Source organism: Petaurus breviceps, unplaced genomic scaffold (genome assembly GCF_028583685.1).
Source record: "Petaurus breviceps papuanus isolate PSGF00001 unplaced genomic scaffold, PetGlider_PUasm1.0 38, whole genome shotgun sequence".
Lineage (NCBI taxonomy): Eukaryota > Metazoa > Chordata > Mammalia > Diprotodontia > Petauridae > Petaurus > Petaurus breviceps.
Window position 1 is genome coordinate 79,675,011 of NW_027186304.1, and position 11,856 is coordinate 79,686,866.

The 11,856-nt window shown below is 35.5% G+C and overlaps 1 protein-coding gene across 1 annotated transcript in view; it reads left to right on the plus strand.

Moving 5' to 3' along the window:
• The window catches only part of CUNH8orf34 (chromosome unknown C8orf34 homolog), a 375,736-nt gene that overhangs the window by 66,531 nt on the left and 297,349 nt on the right, over nucleotides 1-11,856 (plus strand). The window contains exon 2 of the mRNA XM_069100085.1: nucleotides 6,802-6,949. Coding sequence (XP_068956186.1) covers nucleotides 6,802-6,949 — 148 coding nt within the window. The remainder of the gene's footprint in view (nucleotides 1-6,801; nucleotides 6,950-11,856) is intronic.

Here is an 11,856-nt window from a genome sequence, read left to right on the forward strand (position 1 = left end):
GTAAAAAAAACAACTTCTTTTGCCTGCATGGCCTCCACTTGTACAGAAGGAATTCCCTACAGTGGCTTGCATCTTGGTAGATAGGAGTCAATTGCATTCAGTTCTGATTTTGATACTTTCTAGCTGTTTAATAATGAATAATTTTCATTGCTTCCCTAAGTCTCACTTTGTTGCCTGTAAAATGACAACAATGATTTTTTTAACTATCTACATTATAAAGTTATGAGGACTCCTTCTAAAAACCTTAAAATGATATAGAAACTAGAATATAAATATTATGAAATTGAAACTAAATTACAATTATATTAATATTAATCAGACATTTATATTAAGCATAAAATATAACATTAAAGCTAAAGTATTATTAAATAATAGTATTATGAAATATTTAATTAGAATAATTTTTATAATTCTGTCAACTACAATTATACATTTGAATTGAAATCTCAGTTTATTACTGCTTGTAGCTAAGAGATGATATGGTTGATTTTCAAAAGCATTTAATGATTTGCAAATGTATGAGGCAAGACCTAGTACATGCCTAGTTTCTATTAATATTTTTTTTGTATTTTCCCAGAAATTACTCAGTCATGGCCTTACTAACTTAGTGAATAGGTAATTTTGTAAGAGAACTACATAGTATACTCCAAATAATGTTTCTTTAAATGACTTACATGTTGATTTTTTTACCTTTGTAACATATATCACATATGCTTCCTTTTCTCCTCTGATGCTGCCACAGCCATAATGCAGGTTCCTCTTACCTCACACCTGTATTATTGCAATGGTCTGCTGTTTGGTCTTCCTACCACAAATTTCTCCTCACACCAGTCCATCTTTTCAGCTGTCAAAGTAATCTTTCTAAAGTCAGGGTCTGATAAGGTCTCTATCCCACTCAGTAACTTCCAGAGGCTTCTTGTTACAGACACAATAAAATGTAAAATACTCTCTCTGCTATGTAGTAACCCTCTGTTTGGCCCTTCATAACCTGCCCCTCCCCAATCTTTCTAGTCTTCAAACATTTTACTTCTTAAGTACTTAGTGGTCCGGTAACTGTCCTCTTTGCTGTTCGAGCTCCATCTCTCCACTCTGGTTATTTTCATTGACTGTCTCCCATCCCTGAAATGCTCCTCCTTCTTTCTTGTCTCCGCTTCTGGGCTTCCCTGGCTTCCTTCAAATTCCAGTTAAACTCTCACAATCTACAGAAAACCTTTCCCAATCCCACTTAATTCTAATCCCTTCCCTTCCCTCTGTTGATTATTTTCGTTGCATCACGTGTAACTTGCTTGGTCAGTATCGTTTTCATGTTGTCTCCCCCATTACATTGTGGGCTCATTGGAAGCAGGGACTGCCCTTTGCTTTCCTTTGTGTCCCCAGTATTTAGGATTGATACCTAGCACAGGCTTAATAAATATTTATTGATATCACAATGGAAAGGTGTCAAGAATGTGGAATTTGGACTGGATTTGGTTTTTGATACAACCTCTAATGAGATGTCACATTAATTTTATTTAATATTGAAAAGTTGTTATATCATGCTTATCTAGAAAATGCATGAAGAAATCTACTTTAAGGACTTGGAACATAGCTTGCTAATTATTTTCTATTCTATATTCTAATAATTTCATATTTCTATTAGGAAAATATTATTTGAAAGGTGGTGATCTTAAAATGCAAATTTTTATAAAACTTGTTATTACTCAACCTAATTAAAAACAGTTGAAAAATTATGCAAAAACAACGTTAATTAATGTAGGCATCAGATTATGTGCATTATAAGAACTAGAGTGACATTTTACAGATGTTAATGCATTGTATGCCATTAATATTTAATGTGATTACAGCTATTATGTTAAGAGAATTTCATGATTGGATACCACTCACCCTTTAAAATAGAGCACAATGGGTTATTGTATTTCTGCTGCAAAATAAAAGACCTTCTAATAAGACTTTTAAGAAGGACATGAAATAGAATTCATTTCTCACTGATCACGATCATACTTGATTGATGCTGATAAAGGAACAGAAAAGTGATACAGCTGTTTCTGCCACAGGCTGCCAGAGATTAGAGACTTCCTTCATCACTCAATCTAATGGCTGCCATTGCTATCAACTATCCCATTCCCCTTTTCCAGTCCACTGAGGGGGTCATTTAGGAAACATCACGAATAAAACACTTTCACATAAGATTTCTAATAACTCTTAGGCTGACTCAGTCCCAAAAGATTTTTTTTTGATCTGGAGAGGGTCTCAGAGGCCTTCTAAAGCAATCTTCTTAGTTTACAAACCAGAAAACTGAGGGCATAAAAGTTAAATGACTTGCCCAAAGTCCCACTTTCATATATACTGCCTCATTCAAACCTTTCAGTAACTCTAGTAATAAGGATCAAAGGTGGGATTTGTTCCTAGGTTCTCTGATTTGAAGGCCAGTGTTTTCCCCTTGCAAAATGCTCCTTTCTTTGCTACCCAATATCAGGTGTGTCCTTACTTGCTACTTCCTTTATACTCTCAACTCAGAGTCTTTGACTGGATGAAAACTATTTTTCTCTAACTCTCAACCCTGGGGAGGAGGCTCAGAGTCAAGGAGATAAATATTATCTTTCTTCCAGACTCACCTCACCTCTCTCTCTCTCTCTCTCTCTCTCTCTCTCTCTCTCTCTGTCTCTGTATTGTCTCTCTGTCTCTCTTTTGGAGGGGGGAAGAAAGGACAATCGGGGTTATGTAACTTGCCCAAGGCCACATGGCTAGTAAGTGTTAAGTGTCTGAGACCTGATTTGAACTCAGGTCCTCCTGATTCCAGGGCCAGTACTCTATTCACTGCGCCACCTAGACACCCCCCCCCCATATATATGTGTGTGTGTATAGGTACTGTATATATCTATATATGTCTGTGTGTAGATATGTATATGTATATCTTTATATATATAAAGATATACATATCCCTGAAAGAGGAAAATCACAGATAAATCACACACACAAGCACAAACACCCTAAAAATCCATCTAAATACCAGTTCCTCTCCATGAACCATAGGTCATATTTTCTTTATTACTGTTCTATTACAAAATTATTCTCAAATATATTTTAATTTATTCAATTATGTTGTGTAATACATGATAAGACCAATAATATTATTAGTCTAATTGTTGTTAGTGTTATACAGTGAGGTATGTATTTTGTAGATTGCATACCTGTTATTTCTGTACATACATATGGAGGTAAAGCTTCTTTTATTTAAATATTTGATAAACCTTTACAAATTCAGTTCAGTAGTTAATCATCATCATCATCATCATAAAAAGTAGCATTTATAAGGCATTTTCATGTTTATAAAGGACTTTATAAATGTTCTTTAATCTTCAAAACTACCCTGTAAGATAGGTGCTATTATTATTTCCATTTTATGGATGAGGTAACTGAGCCTCAATGAGATTAAGACTTGCCCAGGATCACACAGCTACTAAGTGTCAGAGGAGGGATTATAATTGAGTTTTTTTCTTCTGTTTAATGGGCATTATTATTTTTGAAGTAGTGAGGTATAATAGGCATCAGTTCAGTTATTCTGAGTCTGTGTAGAACTGGCTAGAGGGCTGACCTTAGAGTTAAGATTTATCTGAGGATACAAAAAAAAAAAAACCAAAACCTAACAACTCAAAAGTAGCTCCTGATCTGAAGGGGACTTACTTTCTATTGCAAAAGATAATGTGCACATAAATAGCTATATAAATGATACATTCAGAGTGAAACCCTCCCAAGGATCTTATATTGACTATCTTATGGGTCATAAGACTTAATATGGATTTTCTCTTTAGCTTTAATCTTTGTTAATATACTTTGATAATATACTAAAGAACAGATGTTACAATCAACTCAGATTGCTGGCACAAATTTAATCACAGCAGAAATAGCTACGAGTACACACAATTTTCTAGAGCTGTGTTTTTGATATGAAAGCAAGGCAAAGTATACAATGACCTTCATTTTCTTCCCTATTTTGTTCTTTTTTCAGTTTAGGAAATGTGTGTCCAGTTGTGAAGGGAAATTAAAAAAAAAACATATGAACATCCAGAATCTCGTGAAGTTTGAGGATTGAATTTTCCTTGTGTACAAAACTGTGTTTTCTGACTCAATTTTTCTTTGTATTGCTAGATGTTCTCAGATAACAATATTGTAAATCAATTCTGTATTTTCCAGTAGATGATACAATGTGCATTAGCTTTGGATGCTTCAGGAAAACAAGTTTATAGTTTGAACATAAAGTATAAGATGCAAAGTATCAAACTTATGTCTCCAATGACAAATAAGCAAATAGCTCATTTTAAACCCAATTATGGAGACTCCAAATGGTAGCTGGATCTTATACAACCCTACCTCCCTTCCTCACAACGTCACTGCCAGGATTGAGTGAGGCAGTATATATGAAAATACATTGAAAACACCCATGTTATATAAATTTCAGTGACTGTTATTGTCCTCCCTATTGTTAAAAGTAATAAAAATATGAATCTTGGTACTAGTGATAATGTCATCATTAAGCTTGATGTTATCTTTGACTCTTCCTTCTCTTTCATCCTTTATACATGCAACCAATTAAAGTCCTGTTGATCTTAACTCAGAAACATCTCTCAAACCCATCTGCCTCATTTCTATTCTTGCTGCCACTGCTCTAGTGGACACCTCATGACCACCTGCTTGGACTATCCCAGTAGCCTCTCTAGCCCACTCTCTCTGTCCTCCAAATTCTTATCCTTCACAAGCATTGCTCATAGACTTGATCTTTATCCGCAGATCCAGTCATGTGGCCTCTCTGCTTAAAATCTTTCAGTGACTCTAACCCTTCCAAACAAATTTTAGACTCCTTTACCTAACATTATAGGCTCTTCACAACCTAGCACCACTCTTTATCTCATACTGATCTCATACACTTGTTCTATCCTCCTTAAAATAAACTCCTTGTTTTACCTTGTACAAACTCTGAGGTGGGCATGGCCAGCCCCTATGCCTTTACTTACTCTCTTAACTCTACTTGGAATGGCTTCCTCCTCCCTACCCACTCTTTCTGCATGTTGAACCCCTATCCATTCTTTAAAACCAAAGTTATATGTCTTTCATTTCAGATAACAATAACCTTTTCCACTTTAGATCTTTGCTTATACTTCTCAGATGCACTGTCCGTGCATTATTTTGTCATATAATTATTTGTACGTGTTTTATATTTAAGCTTATGAGGACTGGGAAATGGAAGGAAAAGGTAATAAATATTTACATAGCACCTACTATGTGCTAGACACTTTTACAAATATTATCTCATTTTATCCTCACAACAACCCAGTGTCAGCATGACCTCCATTTAACAGTTGAGGAAATGGAGGCAAGCATAGATTAAGTGATTTACCCAGGACTACACAGCTGGCAAGTGTCTGAGGTCAGATTTGAGCTCAGGTTTTCCTGACTCCAGACCCAGCCCTGTATCCACTGGGATGCCTAAACATCTAGACAGACCACAAGTATTCAACAAATGCTTGTTGAATTTGCAAATTATTATTGTCAATAACATTCAAAGAAAAGCCATCTATCACGATACTATAAATTGTATTAGAAGATCTCCGAGGTTCCTTCCAGCTCTACGACTCTATAATTTCCATTTTGTTTTATCTGTATTCTTCACCCCAACCCTATAATTCTCATTTTCCCTATAATTTATCTTCTTTTGTCTAGCATCATTTAATTGGGATTTTGCACTAAAACCCTAGGGAAAGGAGCAAGCCTTTAAGGGAGTTAGGATGCAGGATGCAGAAAGTTCTGGTGCCAAGGGATCTGAGCTTTATGTGCCCTAGATACCCTTTCTTTCACCTTGCTCATAATCATATGCGTTGAGAAGAAAAACAAGAGAAGATATGCATTATCATTGTTATTTATTTGGTAAATGGCAATGTTGTTGTCTATATGTGTGACAAGACACAACGATGGACAAACAGTGTAGTATTCTCAAAACCGTGTGTACTCGTAAAAGTATAGATGAGAAAGGAGAAAGGGGAATTGTGAAAATTAGAGAAAAACAAGTGAGAATAACTATTATTGCTATATTTAAAATAGAACCATGTAATATAACTGTAAAGGAATTTAGGTGCCACTGAACCCAGCCCCTTTTTGGTTTTACAGATGGGGAAGAAGGTCACATAGCTAATAGTTATCTGAGGAAACTTTGAACCCAGGTCTTCTTGACTCCAAGCCCAGTGTTCTTTCCAGAATACCATTTTGTTTTTTCATTTTACAGATAAGGAAACTGAAGCCTAGACAGGTGAAGTGACTTGCTAAGTTCACATTATAAGTGGCAGATATAGGCATAGGACATAGGTCTCTTGAGTCTCAATCTATTACCATTATTTCCAGAGTATGGACTGTAAATCATTGCAAATTTTGGAGATGATGTTGGCTAATGTTTATTTTATTTTTATTTATTATTGTTCCTACTCACCTCTACCATTTGGTCTGCAAAGGAAAATTATATATGAGTATATTATGTCCTAGAAGGTTTAGATCTTGTATTTACTATGTAAGAATTTAAACTAGATATTTGATGTGGAAATGTCATTCTATAAAACAAACAAAAAAATGCTACAAATGGACTCCTTAATGACTTTTTTTTTCTAATCCCTCTTCTGACACTTAGTAGCTATGTGATCCTGGGCAAAATCACTTAATCTCACTCAGCAAAAAGTCATTATATATATACACTGTAAAATCATTATAGTGATTTAAAAAATATATAAGTTTTTTTGCTACTTATTTTTCCTTCAGGAACTGATGACCAAACTCATAACAGAGACACCTGACCAGCCAATCCCATTTCTCATTGACCATCTTCAGTCTAAACAGGGGCCTCGCAGTCAGCTTCAAAGAACCTTGTCTGGATCTGCAGCTTTATGGGCAGAAAGTGAAACATCAGGTAAGTGGAGAAAAGTCATTCTAATTCATTTCAGGGGGGAAATATATTTTAGGCAGATGCATGCAAACAAAAATGACCATAGCCTTAGTAATTTATTATACAACACAGGTAGGTAAATAGCTAGCACTTTAACTTATCCATCTCTATAGTAGTATGATAAAATATGGCACAAAGGCTTTTTGAGTTACTAAATAGGACTGTTATTATTTGGTGTATTATGTGTTCCAAAAGTCTTACTGGAGTTTTAACTTTAATAACTTTATAAATATAAGTGTTACAACTTTACAAAATACGTAATTTGAAAGTTTAATTATTAAATAAGTTTTTTTTTACTTATTAGATTAGCAAGTATTGAATAATTTTGAATAATAATTTTTTACCTTAATTTTAACAGTTATTATTATGCATTATGTATGACAGTTTCTGGATGACACTTTTGCAGACCCATGGATTTATATAAGAGGTTCTCTTGCAGGGCCACTTTACTCACCTAATCTGTCTGTGCCAGACTTTTCCTGTGTCATTGCATCAAAACTGTCATGTATGCATCAATATCTTTTTTTTTGCCATTGATTGGTGATGGAATTTAAGAACACTGATGGACCCATTTTAATCACATAGTATAATATTCCTGTCTTCTCCATAAAGGGTAAAAATTCAATCCTTTGAGTATCTGAACATCAGCTTATGAAAGTCTTTAAAAGTTTAAAAATCCACTTGAGTGATGCTTAGGATGGCATTTATGTTGAAATTGAAACATTCATTGTAAAAGCATTTATTAAACACTACATGCTTTCACTATGCTAAGCATTGGGTATACAAATGTAAAAGCAAAATAATTCTATCATCAAGGAGATTATGTGTGTATACATATATATGTATATGTATATATATATATGTGTGTATTATTTTAATTTGTGTTTTTAGTTCCAAATTCTCTCTCTCCCTCTACATCTCCCCTACCCACTGAGAAGGCAAGAAATATGATACCTATTAAACATATGAAGTCATGCAAAAAATTTACAATTAAACATTTTGTATAAAAAGCAAGAAAACAATAAAGAAAAAATATGCTTCTTTCTGAAATCAGAATCCATAAGTTCTCTGTTTAGAGGTGGATAGTATTTTCCATTGTTAGTTCTTTGGAATTGTCATGGATCCATACAGCTAAGTCTTTCAGAGTTGATTATTGTTATTTTTCTGTGATGTACAATGTTCTCCAAGTTTGCTTACTTCAATCAGCTCATATAAATCTTCCCAAGTTTTTCTAAAACCATCACCCTCATTATTTCTTATAGCACAATAGTATTCCATCACAATTTTATGCCACAACTTGTTCAACCATTCCTCAATTGATAGACAATCCCTCAGTTTCTAATTCTTAGCCACCACAAAAAGAACTGCAATAAATATTTATGTACGTATGGGATTTTCCCCTTTTTCATTTATCCCTTTAGGGTATAAACTTAGTATTGGTATTTCTGGGTGAAAGTGTATGCACATTCAGGCAAACCTCCAAATTATTCACCAGAATGACTGGACCAGTTCAGAGTTTCACCAATAGTGTACTAAAGTACCCATTTATCCATAACATCTCCAGTATTTGTCATTTTCCTTTTCTGTCATCTTAGCCAATCTATTGAATATAAAGTGGTACCTTAGTGTTCTTTTAATTTACATTAACATTTCTTTAGTCATTAGTGAGTTAGAGCATTTTTTCCCTATGATCTAGCTTTGATTTCTTCTTCTGAAAAGTGCCTATCCATATCCTTTGACCATTTATCAACTGGGGAGTGGCTTTTATTTATATGAACTTGGCTCATACTTGGAAATTAGACCTTTAACAGATAAACTTGCTATAATGCTCCCCCTCCCTCTGTCCAGTTAACTTTTTTTTTTAGTACATGTTAAGTGTCTGAAGCTGGATTTGAACTTAGGTCCTCCTAACTCCAGGGCCGGTGCTCTATTCATTGCACCACCTAGCCGCCCCAACTTCTTTCCTTCTAATTTTGGTTGCTTTGGTTTTCACTTGTGCAAAAACTTTTAAATTTAATATAATTTAAAAATATCCATTTCACTTCAAGATATTCTCTATCTTTTGGTTATTAACACTTCCCTTCTTCATAGATGTAACAGGCAATTTTTCCATGCTCCTCTAATTTGCTTATATAACCTTTTATGCATAAATTATATACCTTTTTGAGCTTATTTTGGTATATAGTTGTAATAGTAATGGAATTTCAAGATCCCCCTGTATTGGCTTGATTTTTGGATTGATTGTGTTAAAACCCAGAGCTTGTGAATCCCACTTGTGGAATGGACTTGTTGATGTGAAAAGAGAGTGCTCAACTGGGAGGAGCTGGTGACGTAAATTTAGAAAGACACAAGCAAAGAGAGAGGCAGAAGAATTTTTTGGAAGAAGCATCGTGGAGGCAGAAACGGAGAGGATTGCTGCTGCCCAGGACATTTGAGAGCTGCCACCCAGAGCTGCCAAGGACTGAGGAGACATGGCTGTTATGCTGGTACTTTGTCTGTGTGTTTTGATGTTGTTTTGCCAGATTCGTCCACTAGTGAAAGACAGTCCTGTTGTTGCAGAGGTTTTGGAACGTTGCTGTTGGTTTAGAGCTCCTGAGACTGTTCTGCAGACAGAGAGTGAATTCTGTCCACTGGTGGAGGACAGTGCTGTTGTTGCAGACATCCTGAAACCTTAAATGCTGTGCTTAAGCTTGTTGTAACTCTGGGGTAGATGGCCTATTCAGTTGTAATACAAGGGTGGGAAACTTTTTACTTTTTTTGTGCTCTGTGATTGAATGTACTTTACTTATGATTGGAAACTAATCTCCATTTGAGAAGAGGGGCTTTGTGATTGACTAAATGAATGTACTGCCTAGGGGTGGAGTAGTATTTAGAAGAGGGACTTTGTGATTGATTAAATGAATGTAATGTCCAGGGGTGAAGTATTACTTGATTGAAATACACTTGGTGAATGCTGTATTTTGAATTATGCTATATTTTGATTTTCTCTGTTCTTAATTTGTCACTGAATAAAATGGAGAGCAGCTATGCTGGTATTTTGAACCTTGGGAAATTGCCTTTGCTTGGCATTACATTATGGGAGCTCTGAACCAAAAGCAAGGTTCCAGAACCTCTGCAACAACAGCACTGTCCTTCACCAGTGGACAGCATTCACTCTCTGTCTGCAGAACAGTCTCAGGAGCTCTGAACCAACAGCAATGTTCCAGAACCTCTGCAACAACAGGACTGTCTTTCACCAGTGGACAAATCTGGCAAAACAGCATCAAAACAGACAAAGTACCAGCATAACAGCCATGTCTCCTCAGTCCTTGGCAGCTCTGGGTGGCAGCTCTCAAAAGACCTGGGCAGTTCAAACTGGCCCTCAGCAATCCTCTCCATTTCTGCCTGCACGATGCTGCTTCCAAAAAATTCTTCTGCCTCTCTCTTTGCTTGTGTCTCTCTAAATTTATGTCACCAGCCCCTCCCAGTTCAGCACTCTCTTTTCACATCAACAAGTCCATCCCACAAGTGGGATTCACAAGCTCTGGGTTTTAACACAATCAATCCAAAAACCAAGCCAATACAGGGGGATCTTGAAATTCCATTACTATTACAATATAATTTAAAACTCTCCAATGTTAGTATTACATAGGAACACGCCTTAGTTCTTTCAGGCGAATAATTTTCTATTTGGTTACTCAAACTTATTTTTACCTTTACAGTAACATTTTTCCCCTTTATGGAATAGAAGAAAATATCAGACCATGTGATTAAAATGAATCCATCAGTGCTCCTAAATTTCATCACAACCAATGGCAAAAAAGGAAAGATATTATAGTTAAAACCTTCACTAGAGCCCAGGTTCCCCCCCCCCAATTTCTTCTGCAGTGGTGCTCCTTTGACCTCTCTATCAGTAATTATATTCACCTTTCTCTCTTCCTAAGCTCTTTTATCTTTCTCAGATGGGACCTTTTTCATTAACTTAGCATCGAGTCAGTTTTATTGTTTGTTCTACTCTGACCTGGATATTTCATTTATTAGATATGTTAGTTCCATAGTCACTAGGTTCTTAGTTTTTTGTCCTAGGTGCATATGATTTAGAACTGAAAGGCATATTAGGGATTAAGAGATAATACATTTAGATTTGAATGGTATTAAGGTCGTCTAGCTCAGTCCCCTCATTTTATAGGAGAGGAACTTAGATCCAGAAAGTGAGAGTGATTTGATTCTCTAAGAGAGGAGCCAGAGCCTGACTCCCAACTCTAAATTTAGTGCTTTTTCAAACATAGTTTCCTAATTCCATGATTGGATCCCCACCTGATACACTAATCACTTCAGTAACTGTACTTCCTTCTTCAACAACCTAATCTTTCTGTAAATAGATACGAATTACCCATTGCTGAACTGCCTAAATGCTGACCACCTACTTTCCCAGACCTTTGCTAATCACTTGCCATAATCCTTGTTGAATGGATATCTGGGTTGGAGTCAGAATGCACTTTTGGCAAATGGTATTTGGGGCCCACAAGAACAGTATGAGATGCCTTATCAAAATCTTTGCTAAAATATAGGTAAATTTATATCCACAGTTTTGTTCTTATCAACTAGTTTATTAGTTTAGTAGTCCTGTCAAAAGGTAAATGAAATTAGTTTGTTATGACCTGTTCTTGATAAACAAACATAGCTACCTGTCCATATTTGTTCAGGAAGGAGCTATCTCTTTGTAATCACTGTCTCCCTTACTAGATGTTTACCAACTATCTTTTAAATTATCCTTTCTATAATTTTTCCAGGAATTGAAATTGAATTCTAGTTCATTGGTCTATAATTTTTAGAATTTGTGTTCTTCCTTCCTTCCTTCCTTCCTTCCTTCCTTCCTTCCTTCCTTCCTT